Source organism: Galendromus occidentalis, unplaced genomic scaffold (genome assembly GCF_000255335.2).
Source record: "Galendromus occidentalis unplaced genomic scaffold, Mocc_1.1 scf7180000077089, whole genome shotgun sequence".
Taxonomy (NCBI): domain Eukaryota; kingdom Metazoa; phylum Arthropoda; class Arachnida; order Mesostigmata; family Phytoseiidae; genus Galendromus; species Galendromus occidentalis.
The window spans coordinates 558288-575601 of record NW_003805077.1 but is presented as its reverse complement, the minus strand read 5'-3'; the positions used below and the strand labels follow the sequence as shown (position 1 = coordinate 575601).

General features: G+C 50.8%; 3 protein-coding genes across 3 annotated transcripts; all 3 read right to left on the bottom strand.

The window, feature by feature from the left end:
* Positions 1 to 3172: 3172 nt before the first annotated feature.
* LOC100901295 (transmembrane protein 68) lies at positions 3173 to 5688 on the bottom strand. Its single transcript, XM_003740932.2, has 7 exons — positions 5336 to 5688; positions 5057 to 5231; positions 4718 to 4902; positions 4449 to 4561; positions 3965 to 4086; positions 3616 to 3755; positions 3173 to 3537 (listed from the first exon to the last, which is right to left on the bottom strand). Exons 1-7 carry the CDS (start codon positions 5567 to 5569, stop codon positions 3409 to 3411), a joined length of 1098 nt encoding a protein of 365 aa, XP_003740980.1. The 5' UTR covers positions 5570 to 5688; the 3' UTR covers positions 3173 to 3408.
* Positions 5689 to 8859: 3171 nt separating this feature from the next.
* On the bottom strand, positions 8860 to 10958 carry LOC100901155 (transmembrane protein 68). Its single transcript, XM_003740931.1, has 7 exons — positions 10750 to 10958; positions 10493 to 10658; positions 10232 to 10413; positions 9957 to 10069; positions 9729 to 9850; positions 9448 to 9587; positions 8860 to 8996 (listed from the first exon to the last, which is right to left on the bottom strand). Exons 1-7 carry the CDS (start codon positions 10876 to 10878, stop codon positions 8871 to 8873), a joined length of 978 nt encoding a protein of 325 aa, XP_003740979.1. The 5' UTR covers positions 10879 to 10958; the 3' UTR covers positions 8860 to 8870.
* A 1854-nt stretch (positions 10959 to 12812) lies between these two features.
* LOC114828078 (transmembrane protein 68-like) lies at positions 12813 to 14647 on the bottom strand. The gene is made up of 7 exons (XM_029110781.1): positions 14423 to 14647; positions 14150 to 14312; positions 13828 to 14009; positions 13599 to 13711; positions 13406 to 13527; positions 13098 to 13237; positions 12813 to 12935 (listed from the first exon to the last, which is right to left on the bottom strand). The coding sequence occupies exons 1-7, from the start codon at positions 14645 to 14647 to the stop codon at positions 12813 to 12815; spliced, it is 1068 nt and encodes a 355-aa protein (XP_028966614.1).
* Between the last annotated feature and the right edge of the window lie 2667 nt (positions 14648 to 17314).

Below are 17314 nucleotides of genomic sequence, written 5' to 3'. Positions count from 1 at the left end.
CCGTGATCCCACTCCCCGAGTTGCGACACACGGAATGCTTCCCCGGTCGAGATTCTGGGAGACGAAGAGTTTGAATCATCTGCGATCCGTGCCTCTTGCGCGAAAGGAGTGGTGCTCCTCGAAGGGTGCGAAGCCTCTCCAACGTCGCTCTACCCGCCGTCGTGTCTAGCGACCGACCCATTTGTTCACAGGATTCCTGTCTCCCACCTTGGAACCGTCGACATCCACTGTGTATCACCTACTGAAATGCACTACGAGGCCCGAGTCGTTTCCCATCATGTATCGGGAGGTTTTGATCGTTCGGCATCACGGGTAATCAAATTTCTCGCCGCATGCTTACTCTATACATCCCTAATGGATAGAATCACTTGGCAAAGCAACCCGGGTCCCTTCTGAATCGCAACAGTACTGACGCAGGAAAATTTCGCGAGGGCAATCAATTCCACGAACTGAGTAAAACCTCACGTCCTCATCTCGAATGAATTGGAGCACTTTCGGAGTGAAATGGGACGGGTCACCTCTTAGCGGACTGATATCGTAACGCTTAGAGATTAAGTACCGAGGAAAAAACTCCGATTTTCTCCCAGTGAACTCGTTCGAAACGGGGGAATATTTCGAATAGCGACTAAGTTTAGTTACCCTGCTAGGTCGATGTCGGAGGGTCGACGTATCCTCTCTTCCGTGATTTCCACAGGGGATCCCTCTCACTCTTCTTCTTTCTGGTATGTGGGATCGGCACCGCCTCCACCGTATTTGAGGCGGGAAGTTGACTTGGTAGTCTACCGTTCAGAGCCAAATATAGTAGGCCTGCTCCGAACAAGAAAAGATTAGATCCGCAAGTTGCATTCGTCGGGAAAATAGATCTGACGGATCCTCGTTGCGACAACTGGGACGGAAAGAGACACAACCACACCCATATTTTTTGTGATCGTGATCCCCGTCGATAATGATGCGGCAAATGGCCCGATTTGGCACTGATTGGATCGGGTGCGACTATGATTGGAGCGGAGCTCTGACCGAGAAATATAAACGGCCGAAAAAGTCACACATGATAAAATTTCCTCCGAGACTCTTGCTCGTTGGCTCCGATGTTCTCCTCATGATTCTCCAGATCGGAATTTGCGTGATATCCGCGCCAAGTTTGATGAGGAGACAAGGCATGTGGGACTCGAGGATGAATTGCGCAAGTTTTGGAGGAGAGCATCGGGAACCGGGGCGTGCGGAGCGCTGAGGTAGACCGTACGTACGACACGAAGGTACAGGTCGGGAATCATATTGAAGATGCGGGATGGGATCGTCATGGGACATGGATCCATTGATCAACATTCAACATCGGAGAATACCCGCCGGCATGATGACGTGCATCGCTTGCAACCGACAAGGCCATGATGGAACCGCTAAAAGAGACGGAATCTGCCTGCAGCGAGCACAGCCAGATACAAACTCGCATATCTTGTGGTCACTGAATCCTGCTCTTGAAGAGGCCTGAGGGAGGGGGCCTGCTTCTTCCACTCATCCAATACTTGGTCGACGCATGACTGCAGTAATAGCTAGATTACGACGAGCGAATCACGACAGAGATCGTCTGCTGAATGTACTTTTGAGAATTGATCAGTCATCGAAGACCGAATCCCGTTCGCCGCCCTCTCTCATCTTCCCAGGCAGCTGCGTGTTTCCCTGCTATCCCCGGGCTAGAAGCTGCAAACTAGCCGATGGTAGTCTCGATCGGAGTTCTCTTGCCTCTGCCACCAAAGGCGTCCAGACCTGACCTCACTGAGGAATGGCAAGGAACCCGCCGATTCAAGTAAACTCGTCCGGAAGTGTAAAAAGAAGCCAGCAGCTGGATGGATGGGAGCTAGAGAAATATTTCTGGCGTCCTTGACAGGAATTCGAGCGTCGAGATAGCACAATTGCGAGACAGCGCATGAGATCTCCCGATAGCCCAGTTAAAGATCTGAAGTGTCCCCCTGGTCGACTTCCGGAATCGAGTTCACGTATCGTGGTCATCTTTTTTCAGGATTCGATTTCGCGGTCGACACGATAATGGCCACGATGTAGATATGGTCGCTGTCGCAACAGCCGGATGTTTTCTTTTTAGGATGTTGGGTATCACAAGGTGCCTCCGCTAATGAGGATGGTCACCCATCAACTCATCCCGGAGAGAGCCTCGTTAGGCGCAGGCTAGCGGAGGAAATATATCTATGGCAACATAATTGGGCATCCTTCAGAAGGTGATCGTCGGATGAGGTGCCTAATTCTTTGGACATGAGAATCGAAAATTTATTCTGTCTCTCCTCCCTTACTCTCTGTCAAGATTTCTCTGAATAGCAGATTTCGGATCGAGACTCCAGTCCCTAGCCAGGATCGAGGGCATCGATTCATACAGTGCGATTGAGCCCCTACTCACGTCATTGACTGGTGGGCGACGTAAGTCGAGGGAAGACGTGGGACGGGGCAGGATTCTCCGGGCGGGTGTAAATTGTTTCTCTAGTCTCGGCAGCGAAGATATGGTATGTATGGTATATCGTTTGGCTGGCGAATGATCTCCTCCAGATGTCGTTTGACGCGTCTCTAATGAGCACGGTTTGGCTTCAGTTCTCCGCTTTTCGAAAGCAAAACTCATCTATCTTGCTTCGGGCGACCTGCTCCTCATCGTCCTTGAGATGGATGCAATGTGGAATGAGAGCGTCACCCACAATGTCTACGATCTTCGAGGAGCGATCGAGATCCATTTCTTGGGTGTTCCTTAAAGGACGCTCAATCAAGAAAAGGACGCCTTTCTCTACCAGGGGCTCATGCCTTACCAGGCTTAACACTCTTAAAATGTATCAACCCATATGTGGAACAAAACAGGATGGCGCCGGCCAGACCACGAGCTTGACGTGGGTCGAGGCAATGGATCTATCAGGTCCTACTGTGCTCAAGTGTCCGATAGTGGACCTTTTCGAGATTTGAAAACTCGCAGATGCTCTCCACGTATGGAGTCAGGGACCCGGCTTGTACGGATATCATCAAGAAGTCTCCGTTGTGAACACCGTGTCTCTCCATAATTCTCACCTCTAGCACTCATTGTGCTATGTTCTTGTGCTCAACTCCGAAAGTTGAAACGAAAAAGGTAGACTGTACATACAATAAATTAGATCTGATGAACGAGGCTAGACAATGATATAGATTAATAACCAAATTGAACACTATATTGAGACGATATCGTTCCTTCCCGAAATTGGGTTTCTGGGCGATTACCCGGCCCCGAATCCGGAAAATCTCGCGAGACAGCAAGTTCGAGTGTATCGGACAAAGATTGCCAGCAGTCCTCCTCTCCACTGACCGAGTTCAACGATTGGGACCGGGGTCCGTCATCGGCGAGATATTTGCGATCTGTTCCCGCACACAACGTTCTTCCGATCGTCAAGACTTCTTCTCAGATTTCGGAGGATTATAGAATGCCGGGTAACCCAATCTTTCCATGAGAGCCAACAAGACGTTCCCAGGACGACGCTGATGTTTGTCCCTCAGGGCATAGAGTGCGGCTTCGACCTGAAGAGAAACAAGACCTTCCTCCTCAGATCCTCCTCGAAACTGAGAGGCATCGGACGCGATCTGACTCATTCTCACCCTTTTGGCGAGTTCTTCTGGAGTCTCGTCGTCGCCGCAGAAAATCGGCTCCCCGAAATAAGTTCTCATTTTCACAGGGAAACAGATCAGGGGCACAAATATATGCTCCTTCGTTCGTTCGTACACTGCCAGAAAGAGATCTGTTTGGATGAATGAGACTGTTAAGGAAGGTTTGGAGCAAAGTCATCGTTATCGGACTGAAGACTCATAGATTTCTCTGCTCCGGACTCCCTATGTTTCATCATAGATTCAGGGTATTCCGAAGTTTTCTACCATTGGGACTGATTGAAATAATTCGTTGACGCGATGGACATCACTGAACGGAGCCAGGATAGATCACAAAACTAACCACGGAAGCCAAAGGTTGACACCGGCATCGCTTGCTGAGAATTCGTCGTGAACATTGGAACTATTGGTACTCCGCACTCCTTCGCAACCTCAGCGAATCCTTTCCGGCCATTCCACATCAACCTGCAACAAAATCACGGTCATCGGTATCGATTGATGATGGCTGCGGTCCTGCAGTCTTTTGATACCGGCGTTCCGAATTCCGATCGAATGGACCGCATCTGCGATTCAGGATCTGATTGCGGAGTGAGAAAACGATACGGCTATAGTTCCGTACAATCACTCTGAAGGCAGCATAAGTGCTCCACTCTTTTTCTTCGCTTATTGTCAGGAGTCTAATTTAATTTCGAGAGAATTCGATCTGGGGACGCTTGCTCCCCTCCTCGCCACGATCCAGGATCGAATATGTCGAAATATTCGGCAAGACAGAGCGCCGCCGGTACTGCGGTGTTCAGACTGATTCATGAGAACCCAGCTCGACTTACTCATAGTCTTTGCTAAATGCTGCTTCGATGGACCCGCCTGGAGCAACAGCGCAGTGATGTCCTTTCTTCAGAGATTCGACGAGACGATCCCGCTCAGTGTAGAAGGAGAAGAACTGGATTCCAAATCGGCGAGAGAAAATAATGTGTTTAGGCAAAATGTATCAGCGATGTCGACACAATCAACGAAATTATGTTCGCCGAACATCAGCTGCCATCAGCGTTCTGACGGCGCGACGGTCACTCCGATTTTGATTTCAAGTTGCATGTACCTCGCATACACCATTCATAGCAAGCCATAGCTTCCGACTGATGACTCCGCCGAAGGTTATTTCGCGCAGCAAGCTCTGCCGGGTGAGGAGATGGAGAGTGTCGGATGGGAACAACGCCGAATGAGCGTAAATCACCAGCGCCCCGGAAGTTTTGGGCAACTTCTCAATACCGTGGACCTCGTGACCTTGCGAGGGAGATATTCAGCGATTTAAGGTCACTTCTTCCGTATGCTGCCGCCCATGACTCGCATAAATCAAAATAAAAGGTCTCAGCTTCAGGCGATCATGAGCCCCCGAGGAGTGAACATCAGTGATGACAGCCCTCGTGTCCGAATTTACCGTGGAAGAGTTTCCCATGAAGGAACACGGACAGAGCGCTGAAGAATTTCACAATACTGCAGAAGATGTCCGTAAAAGCGCCCGGGTACTTCCTCCTGAGTGCGATGGCGAGTCGGCAGGATATCTCACAGCCGACCATCGTGACGACCAACGGTGTCGTGGTCGTGAACATTATCTAGAAAAAAAACACGAATCTCAAGGAGAATGAGTCCGAAATGGCACTCTCACGGCTCCAAGAACGAGAGAAGGCATATTGATTCAAGGATGGATCTTGCTCACAAGAGAAAATGCTACGAAGTTGTTTGGCGATAGAACCCATATGGAAAGAGGGACTAGAATGACAATGAGACCGAGCATCGAATGCGTGAACTTCAGCCACGAGTGGACCGTCCGGATGGTTTCGTCGCTGTAGAGAGGTTTGTCGTTTCTCGCCATTTCCAGGCGCTGTCCATCCACTGAAGTTGATCTTTCGTGCTCGACCACTGCCTGTGAGACTACACTGGACTTATCCATTGATCACCCTGGGTTGGAGCACACGAGTGGTACGCGGACACCGCTCCTTAGATTTCGGCAGCTGAGTGGGTCAGGTCAGGCAGCCTATGCCCGCGATCATCGCCGAAGACATACAATCGCTCGATGGCTGTTGGAGCCCTACGGATCGAAAAGCTGTGTAGGTTCTGGAAAGGAAGTACCCCGTGGAGCGGATATGCTCTATGACTTGGAGCAAGTGAGAGAAGTTTGACCATTTGCGCGCTCCGATGTTGTTGGTTCCGATGTCATAGAGTTCAAGAATTCATAATGAGCAACCCGGACCGATTGTGAGTTCCCCGTCGACACATGCTCGCCACCTGTGCGCTCTCCGAGCTCTCGGGTCAATTACAGTGCGCATTCAATCGACGAGTAGCCGCACTACAATTGAAGCGCCCGTCGTGAACTTCCAGATACGAGTACCCACTGTGAGACGAGGCTCCGTTTTCCGAGATAAGTTTCCGGAACCAGCTGGGCCCAACGACATGGCGCTGCCGCAGCCGCAGGAATTAGCCTTATCTCGACGAAGCCGACGGCGTAAAGGGGACGCCGTACAGAATACATAGGTACTTGGCCTTAAGTGAGAGAGTGGGAGTGTGAATGCTGTGATTGCTTGATGAGAGATGTTAGTCGCTATCCTTTGACAGGCTTGATTCCGCTTCTGAACGTTCCGCAAAAAGTGCCTGAAGACCCGTGTGTCCCCAGTGAACTGTGGAATTAATGAGCCCGGTCGAAGATTCAATGGTGACGACTCAAAATTGTCAGAAGAGAGTTGAGCTTCACTCTCTGAGCCGAGACGGCCGAAGTCGCGCGCTCTCAGAGCTCATCATTGCAGCTTATTATGACGAAACACTCGTTGAGCGCCTCGGCCGTCTCGTAACCCGTGACGACGACTACGTAAGATTTCGCCGGGACGAACAAAGTCGGGGGAAAGATTTTTGTGAACTACAACACCCATAAAGTGCTTAAAAATTCGCCGAGATTCGTGACGATTTCCTGTGATTCCGCAGCTGCCGAATGTGGAAAACCCGAAGAACCCGGCGAGTAGTACATGGTATAGAATCGCAATGTCCGACCCTACGCTCACTCAAGGCAGAACGAAGCTCCGACTTCCGTTTACTCTATACATCGAATTATCCCTGCGCATGGCTGGTATTGAACTCCGCAATCTGTTTGGGGGCCGAGCGACTTCGCTGCCGGAGGAGATTACTCTCTTCCTACTTGCATGTGCTCTGCCGACGATCCAGGAGCGAATCCAGACCTACTCAGCTCAACATCATGCCGCGCCGACTTGATCGGAATCTACCAATCGGATCTGCGCTCAAAAAGCGTGAGGCAGTTCCTCTCCACGCGGGATGGACAAAGAATCGTATGATAGCTATCACCTGCTACCTATTGAGGAATCGTGTTTTCTGACTTGTTGAGATGCAGGACTTTCATCAGTATAATAAATCCGGGGGATCCGTCTTGTGTGAGTCCTTCACGCATCTTGCGAATTTCCGGTCATCGCCGAGGCGGAGGATTGCGGATTGCCAACACGTGCTCCTCCGCGAGCTCTCCTCGCTGATCATGTACAAACTCCGAGAAATCCAATTTCGAGTATCAATGTCGAGTATCAATATACTCCTCTGATTGCTCCGAGCATGCTCAGTAGGCAGAGTCCTCGATTCGACCATCGGAAGGAATGGCTGTGTGACACGTGCAATCCTTCTAAGAACCGCCGCTTCGAACTCGTTGAACGCCAGTTCCGAGCGGAAGGTTGCGTCTCCGCGCCTTGTCAGGGAGAGATTTGGAGAACTTAGCCGAGCTATTCTATCTGCCCATCGCTCCTTCCCGCTAAGTGCTGCCTGTTCCTAACGCACAGAGGCCGGTCGGGCCCTGTCGTGTAGCCGCTTCCGCTTCCTGTATGATAGAGCTTCGAAAAATCGCACCATCTCCTCTCGACCTATTCGTTGCCGTCCCGGGACAGCTGCGAGTTCAGATATTTAGGTAGCTCGTTAAAGCCCAGCAGCTTCAATTCTATATTTTCCGTGCACGGATATGGAGACTTCTCTTACATAGGAAACCAGCCCTGGGGAACGCGGCCTTCGGCCGCGCTCCTTAATGTGGACTCAAACGGGAATCCCGAGCTCATTGCGCGGGTGAGAATTCGTAGGTTGAAGGCAGCGGCAAATCCACCATCAGGAATTGCGGTTGTTTGTCGCGATGCGCTCAATTCCATGAGAAAAATGATTTCGTTGTTGGGCTTTGGCACTAACCACCTTCTGACGGTTTCTAAAACTCGTCGGCTCGCAATCTTCGTCATGAAAATCCGCCATAGATAATCCTGATGATATCACTAAACAACCGGAAAAGTCTTGAACGCTATTCCGAACAGTCAATTGAACCCCCAAGATGAGCAAACAATCGATCGAGCAAATCTTGAACTCGAGCCTATCTTGCTGCGTAGATTCGCATTGGCGTCTCACAACGGAAACGGCCGCGCCGCCGCGGCGGCAAAGGAGACGGAGCGCAGAATTAAAATTGTTCGTCATTTCCATAGGGATTATCGGGTTCGAACTGATACTCCGGACGGAATGGGCCATGGGCCCTTATGAATATCTCCGTAAAAATTGGAATATTCCCAGAATGCTAGAAATGGAAAATTCACCCTTCGGAATATTCCCGGAATGGTAGAAATGGAAAATTGACTAAAGCGCAGAAAACGAACGCAGGCAGAACAGAACTCCGTCGCATTAGCGCGAGCGCAAGGGGCGACCGCGTCACGGTAGCGGCGGCAGATCGGGCGGAATTTCCAGATCATCAAGTAGATCCTCTTGAATAGATGCATAACTTCTGTGTCGAAATGAGGTTCGAGCTGGTGATGTGCTTTCAAGCAATGGGAGGGGATGTCCGTGCTTCAAAGACGTTTTGGTCGGAATCGGTGAGGATTTTTGTCTACAGACAGACAGAGTGACACACAGACTTAGCGTTTTATATATGGGGGGGATACGTATCGCGGAACATCCTCTATCGTTTGTTGGTCGTTTAGAAAGAGCTCTTGCTGAGAAAAACGTGTGGCATAACCATCGAAGGCGGTTCAGGCACCTGACTCCGATGGATGTTCATGAATCTCATATATTCCGTGGTCAGACCGTTGTCGCGCGTCTCGGTGAGACTCTCTAGTTTCGGAGCCGCGATCGGCGTTGTTCGGTCGGGGAATCGAAGCGGGGCATCACGCCAGGGAATTCGCTTTTATTCCAGCTCCTTACATCTTCGCAGTCTCGCTGTTCCCAACGATTGTGTATCAAAGCGAGTTCTTCTTCGCCTCACGTCTGAATGGTTCGTACCCGAATCGCTCCAGGAACGCGATGGGAATGCTCCCAGGTCGCCTCTGATGCTCGTCCCGCAAGCGATTGATCGCAGCCTTGACCTGAGGAAAAATTCGACTTTAGCCCTTGTCAAGTGAGGAGAGGCAGTCCATTCATCTGAGGTCTCGGCAGCAAGGGAGAGGAGATTGGTCCCTGAACGACTTCTGAAGTTGGATGAAAGATCGCTCATGGTATTCCCCGATGGGTATCTCAATCTCATCTCATGGGAATTCCTCCTCCCCCTCCAAGATCTCTCCTATCCTGATCCTCCAGGCACACCGATCATGTCTGAATGATATCCATCGGACATTGCACGAAGTGCCCAGCTACAGGAAAATGATGTTTCATGGGAGATCCATTCTCGGAATAAATTTCACGAATATTGCCTCAGCCTAAGGTCTTGGAAGTTCTTAGGAGGCATGATTTCGTTGATCATGTTCGAGAGGGAAGTAATCGAAGTTCTCTGCGACAATCCCGGCACCATAGGAAAAGCTACCGGGAAAAGCAACTTACTCGTTCCGCGAAAGACTCCGGAGTCTCGTCTTTCCCGCACAGGAGCGGTTCGCCGATGAAAATCCGGAGTTTGACCGGGAAGCATATCAGCGGTATGTGGATGAGTTTTTTTATCGGTTTAGATGCTCTCCACAACCTTTCTGTCGGGGCATGAAAAAAACGGAAACCCATGTCAGGCTCGTCGATTCGGGCTGTAGGAGATAAACCCAGGCCAGATTTTCGGAGGAATATTCTCGCGAAAATCGTGAATTGAAAGTCAGTGCTGAGATCACCCTGAGTACCTCGGAAGCCATAGGTTTTGACCGGCATCGCTTGCTCGGAATTGACCATGAACATGGGAATCACGGGGACTCCGCATTCTTTCGCGACTTTGGCAAATCCGACACGGCCGCTCCAGATCAATCTGCAGGGAACGAAAATACGGCGCGTAGGATAGATCATCGTGGAGCACCGTGCCCCGCGATAGAAATCGGAATTCCATAGGTAGCGGCAGAAGAAGCGTATCTCACTCGTAATTTTGGCTGTACGTGGCTTCGATTTGCCCTCCCGGAGACAGTGAACGGATGTGACCTTTCTTCAAATCGTCGACGAGACGATCTCGCTCCGTGAAGAACTCGAGGATCTGGAGTAGCAGCGAAACTCCTCAGACGAGGCAGTGATGATTCGAGTTGAGTGACTCAATCGTTGCTCTGCAATCTCGATTGGAAAATGGTTCCACGTCCAGGGCGGGGAGGGGGGGAAGCCTCAAAAGCGCTCATAGCAGAGCCGCTTTTTAATTGCATACCTCGCACAAACTCCGCATGAAGGCATAGTTTGCCCGACTGATGATTCCGCCCAATATTCGATTATTCTCGAAATACTGGTCAGCCGAGAGGTAGACTACATCTAGTGGTATCAATGCGTGATGGTAGACCAAGAGTCCGCCGGTGTTCTTTGGTAGGTTCTCCTTGCCGTGTATCTCGTACCCTGAGAGGGATATATCCGCTGATTCTCGTGAAGAGAGACCGGGCACACGATTGGAGCTGCGAGCAGCGCTAAGACTCACCGTGCACGATTTTTCCGTAGACTCTGATCATACTCAAAGTTATCCAAGTCGCGGCACGGCGGAAAGCGGTTGATTGAAATCGCTCGTCAAGTCTTCTCGCGGCTCTAGCGATAATACCGCAGAAGAATGTGCCCCAGTAAATATAGCTAAACGTCCCGCAGAGTGCCTGTTCCGTGACGAAGAAGATGACATGAGAATTTGCAAGCCGATCAATCTCGATTTCGTAGATCCGAATCCAGCGTCATGGTGATTCTAACCGCGAGGACAGAGAGTAGTGCACGCCCTGAAATCGTCCATAGGATCACCGGCAGCAGCAACATCAGGCCTACGTAGGACATGGCGATCACCTGCGCCTCTAGAGACATCTTCAGGTCTGAGCTCTCCATCCTGAGCGGCAAAAAGAATCTTGAGGCCCACGGGGCTGGCTGCTGAACTTCAGTGGCTCACTGCTACGGGTCGGCGGATAGCGGCGAACCACTCTCGGTGCTTCCTCAGCTGCCGGGGAAGGATACTCGTATCACAGCAAGAAACATTCCTCACGGGTCATTGACAAATATCACGGATCGCGAAATCCGATTCTTGGACTTATCTACATGAATAAAATGCCACGACCGACCTTTGGACTCTGCAGTAGCTGCGAATTCGGAAACCCCTGCAATACACCATGGACCGGCAAAGTTTCGCCTAGTTCGCTCTGAATCGAGAGCAGAAGCCCTGCAGTGTTCTCGAGCGGATCCCGTGGGTCAGATTCGGCATGGAAAACTTTCATCTGATTCGCTCCTGTCTGATCCACAGGTGCTGAGCGCCTATCACAGGAGAGTGACGTTTCAGAAAAATGTTGACCCTGACTGGTTTATGACGGAAGGAAATCCTGCTGCCGATCCATTGCACTCAGCAAGCGCTCAGAATTCACCATCAGCGCTTCCTCAAGTAGCGGGCGTGTCTGAGAGCGTCCTCCAGCCGGAGATTTGGGAATTCCAGACATTCTCACAATCAGGGGGACTCGCTTACCCATGAGTTCAGTGTAGTCTGTCTAAAGAATCCATTCGTTCCGGCGGTTATGGCTCACGAGGGGGATCGATTACAGGAAGGGGCGAGGGTCCGAACGGGCGAACTGATCCTGAACTCCAGAGACGGGAAATTTGATTCATTCCATTACCTGGCCACGCAACTCTCTGAAGTGGGCCAGAAAACGGAAACGACTGAGGTCTCCAGAGAGGCTACGCTCTACATGAACATGTTCGAAGATGGTATTGGTTGTTACATAATCCGAGAATCATCCCGATCTCCCCACGGCGGACTCAAGCCCTCGAGCGCGGGTTCTGGAAGACCAAGTGAAGCTTCCGTTCTCCAGTGAATCAACCCGGGAAGTCCCTCCAGACGCACAGATCCCACGACCCGGAGATCGCCATTCGGTGTGCATCCATTGCCCCTAAGAATCCCGAAATGCCCCGAAAACCCATTCGTCTCTTGAGCCTCGTCCGGTATCGCTTCCGTCAGGTTCTCCCACATTCGCCCCTTCATTAAAGGATACTGCGTTCCTGGAAGGCGAGCCGAATCTCAGTAGGGGATATTTGCTCTTGAAACAAATGTACCTGCATATTGCCGAGCGCAAAACTTCTCCCCGTTCCTTCAATTATCCATCGATAGGATGGAAATAATTTATCGAGAGTTTTTCATGAAGCACACGAGTGGTTGCATTCGTAATCTCACGCCAACTACCGTCTCAGATCATCTGAACCCGAGCACCCAGATTCGCATTAGAAGGTACATCCGACTGAATGGCTCCGGATATCTCGGAGCCATTCAGTCGGATTATCGACGACTTTGGAAAACAGACTGAACACAGACCTTGGTGAAAACAGTAGTAGAACCCAGCATCGTCTGTATCGGCGGCATGATGTCGACCGTCTTTACCGGATATTGATTTAGAAATAAAAAAAGATTGACGATGTGCTCAGTCCGAGCCGACGTGAGCCGCCAGGTAACCCGCTGTCCGGCGTGCGTCCGAAGAGACCCGTTTTCCGTCTCTCAGCCAGCGGATTGACCCGCCCAGATTGACGGATTTTTTCAAGTGCCTACCACAAGCATCAGGACCATAGTTTTTCACAACAGATGTCTCATCCGGAAGTCGTTCTAATCTCGGACATCGAGTAACATAGAAATGCGCAGTGGGATACCCCGTTCCGACAAGTCATCAAAGAGCGAAGCGTTCGAGAGATCTGAATTTTTCGAGCCCGGGAGCCTTAATGGATGCGGACAGCCCCATCCGGTCGCGAGAATGGAGGGGGCCTCCACGAACGACTTTATTGACATCGATTCAAGGCCTGCAACCTTCCTTCGACGGCGATGGAATGTAGCCGAATCTTTCCAGAAAAGCGAGCCACGTCGAGCCTGGTCTGCGCCGATATCTGTCTCGCAGATCGTCAATTGCTAGTTTCACCTGTAACGGAGTATGAACAGACTAATCAGCCTCCCGAAGGAATAACCTCAAGAGCCTATTGGTGGAAAGAATATTTCCCGCAGGTTTATATTCATAAGGGTCCAGCTGTTTGTGATTCAATTCAATATCGACGTTGACAACAGATCATTCTAAACTACTAACCCGTTCTGCGAAATCTTCGGGGCTTTCGTTCTCCCCGCACAATAGGGGTTCGCCGAGGATCGTCCGCAACTTCACCGGAAAGTGCAGCATTGGCAGGTAGGGAACTCGCCGAGTCGCTTCATGAACCTCCGCGAAGAACTCTGACTTCACATAGGAGCGTGGTTACCGTGGACTCTTTCGCTCTCCCGGCCGGCGGCGCGGCGTCGTAGGACCAATCACCCGGGAGCATTCTTCTGACGATGAACGACTCGTCTCCTATCTAAATTCTGGGTCGGAGGGTCCGACCGTGGCAGTCGTGGGAAACTCACCCCGGAAAGCGCAAAGCCTGAGCGGCGTTGCTTCGTTTCCATTGACTGTGTACATCGGTATAATGGGGACTCCGCATTCCTTGGCTGCGGCCGCAAATCCGGTCCGCCCCCTCCACAAGAGTCTGAGGGTCAGAAAATAAATGGACTTCGAAGGTGGACTCCACACATGCGGAGAGAAGACTGTGAAACTTACGTGGTATTATCTCCGAAAACGGCTTCGTAGCCTCCGCCTGGGGCCACCGAGCATATTTCCCCTCTCCTCAATTTCCGAATTAATGATTCCTTCCCGCTGAAGAAGGGCAGCATCTGAGGGGAGTGAGCAGAAATCAGACAATGCTGTATCCGACAGAGTGAGCCAATTACGGAACATGTCCCTGGCATAGATGAAACCTCTACATGTTAGAGAAAGCTGCGCCGCTTACTCTGCAGAGCCCTGGACAGATTTTCACCATTTTCGAATGGATTATCCCGCTCAGCTGTTTTCCGTGTTCGAAGTAGAAATCACTCATCAAGTAGACCAAGTCATATGGGAACAAGAGATGATGGTACACTATGAGACCTCCGGAAGTCTTCGGAATATTTTCTTTGCCCAGAATCTCATGACCTGAGGAGAAATAGTGAGATTTGTCTCGTTCCCCAGAAATGTCGAGCTCGCTGCCAGGTATACCCGCGGCGCATCCAGAGGGAGAAGGTTCGGTTGTGGATGAGGATTTTGATATCGTATGATCACAGTCCCATATTCACCGTGTATCACTTTCCCGTGTATCCTCAGAACCCAGTAGCCGAGATGACTTAAATAAGAACAAATATCCGTGGCGAAGAAGTGGTCAAAAATCATAGCCGGGACGCAAATCAGGGTGCTGAAGGCCGTGAACGCGTGAACGACCAAAGTTGTCGTACAGAACGCCTGTATGAAGATATTCCCATAAACAATCAATGTCAGAGATTTTCAGGATCGACATTGTGTGAAATGTTCAAGTTCACAAAGAATTTCCGAACGGAACGAAGTAGACCCACGATTGCCAATCCCATGAAAATGCTCGGTGTGGAAGTCAGGATGAGGTAGACGACGAAAAAGACAGAGGAGGTGTTTGTGTAGGTGATGAGGTCTGCTAGATGACCCCCGCATATGAGCCTCCAATCAGGGACCTTGGATTGAGCGTCGCTCTCAGTTATTATGCTCCGATCCACAGAGAGGTTCCGAGGGGTAATGCTCCCATCTTTCGATGCCGGGCGTATCATGCCTGCGAGAGAAAATCAATATCACAAATCTGACCCTCGACGCCCAAATCCATTAACTCTGGAGAACTCGACACGGGTCCAGAAACTCCGAATCTCGACATGGCTCGGTCGTCGAGAGCCGGATTGCGTCATTGGCAAGCTAAGAATATGAACTGCGCCTTTATCTATTATCATTTTGTCACGACCTTCTAGTCGACGATCGAGGGGGGAAACTCAAGGTCATCTCTGACAATCTACACTTCCCGGAGTTCGGAAATTCTGTCCCTAATCTATTCCCACCGAAAGCTTCGATTCGGCGAGGAACATTGAGACAAAGAGCTCACCGTTGGCCGGAGGGGGAGAGCGGAGAAACTCGATGACTGACTTTAATCCTAGGCAACAGCCGCGATTTTTTGCATCACAGGATGATCACGAAGATAATAATGAAACCATACGGACGCTCCGACAGAACATGCGAAGTCCGCGAGAGCCAGGACCCTTCAGCGTATGGAATTGCCGCCGATCGTCTGACTTCCGATTTCACCCTTGTATCGTGCAAGACTCAACTAATACCGCTCAAGCGTTTGTGTCAGAGTCACTTTGCGAGTACGCTCTCCACTCCGCGTCTAACAGCATCGGTATTGGAGCGCTGAACAGCGCGAATGAATCCTCGGACGCATCCGCCGGTCATCAACTCCTCACGCGTGAGGTTTCGAGGGTGGGTACAGGAAAATCAGCAAGTCTAACTAAGGAGGGGCACCGGCGGATGCAGCATTTCACCCGGATAGAGTCCGCATCGGACTGGTCTCTTGATTTTCGCTCGACCGAGAGGCTACCAGGGGATGGAAAGTCAAGAGAGCAACGCCTGATTCATGCTCTGTATCCGGGACCGATTTGAAGTTCCGGGTCTCGGTGAAAAGAGCGAGCCAACATAATCCACCATGCCGGGACGCTCGGGAGAGATACTGATGGCAATGATGCGAACTCGAAAGCTCATACTCTCAGCCGCTGATGTGGGTTATTCGCCAGATGTCACGTTCATATTTCAGAGCCTAGCGACGCAGTTCAGAAGAACCCACTAGCGAACGGAACCAAACTAGCTCCATTATTCAGGGTCATCAGTATATCAGGCATGTGCTCGAGCAGCTTCCATCTATTGCCTCGGAGATGGGCTACGGGCGCGTTGGGGATTATGGACGCTCGATGAGGCTCCTAGTCCAGACCTTTGTTTTCTAAAAAGAATAAGAGAAATATCCGCTCCTGGCGTCGTCGCGAAGCCTCTGTTCCGTGGCGGGGGAATCCGAGGAGCAGAGAGAGACTCGAAAAGATATTGTGGCCCATGCCTATGAAAAAAAGTTGTACGACTGAAACTTCAGTTCCACCATCGGTGAGTGCTGGGTGGTGACGCCTACGGCTCGTGACTCGACAATGGAGCCCAGAGCTCCCGATTGAAAATAGGGAGGGGGGCAGACCTCCTGCTACGGTCCCAGAGTTTCCGGAGAGGCCCCTAGCTCAGACTTCGGTCGAATAATTTTGTCGGCCACCGATATTTTCGCCCCATTCTGCTTGGAGCCGTCATTCTTCGCACTTCCCGTGTGAGGGTTCTGAGGGGACTCACTCCGTGTGGGACGATTCAAGAGAAACTCGAAGCCTGCGGACGTTTCCCCCTCTCAGGAATCCGTATTAAATCACCTCAAACGTACCCCTAAGTGCGGAATCCGCTCTCCCTTCTCCGCTATCCTAATTGTTTCGATTCCGCACTTACGCAAATCATTCTGACCTCAGTGCTTCTCCATTTATGGAATCAAATTCTTGAAATCAGAGGGAAACGGTTGTGGAGATCTCGACTTTTTCAATCCTCAAGATGAACTACAATATGAATTCCGAATATTCCATCTCTCTCATGTCCATCAGGTATGTCACTGTGAGAGGATCAACTCATGTCCCTCTTCTAGAAAGGTGCATGAATAGAAGCTGCTGCTCGTACTTGTTGGTTCTACCACTTGGCCCCAAAGTTTGATGAGTTAGAGAATCAGTAGATTCCGCGTGGAGTCCGGTCCCGCGGACTGGAATAATCCTCGTTCCGGTATCCTTCACCCGCTGCCGGTGAAACGGAAAGATAATGATGGTGCGAACTCTGGTCGGCCAGATTGCAGGATCCGCCAGTCAATTATTATCCAGTGTGCTACTCTTGTGACACTTTTAGCGGAAGGTCTCTCGGGGCCGTTTTCCCATGACGGAACCTACGGACAAATATCCAGGGTACCTTTGGTCAGCTCGCTCATTCGCACCTGGATGCCAGCGTCCCGATATGCTCCCGGAGGCATCGGTCAGCTGCGAATTTTCAGGGAAGAGGTCGAATTCCAAAGCCGAAGGCGAGCTCGCTCCCCCTGAAGATCCGCTAAAAAGTCCAGAGAATTTCGATTCATTGAGGGGTGAAAATCGAACAGGAGGAACCCGCCTAAGGAGGGTTTTCATCCTCATTGATGTCCTAAGAAGCGGAGGAGTTCCAATGAATAATCGCTCGACTGATGGTGAATTCACGGTGCGATTTAAAGAATACGGCTGAACGATCTGCGTGTGTGTGAAGATGGAGGAGGTCGCGAGCGCGAACCCAGGTGGCGCCAAAGCGAAGCTGGCCCAGGATTGTGCAGAAGGTGAGCGCTCAACATTCACAATTCAAGTGTT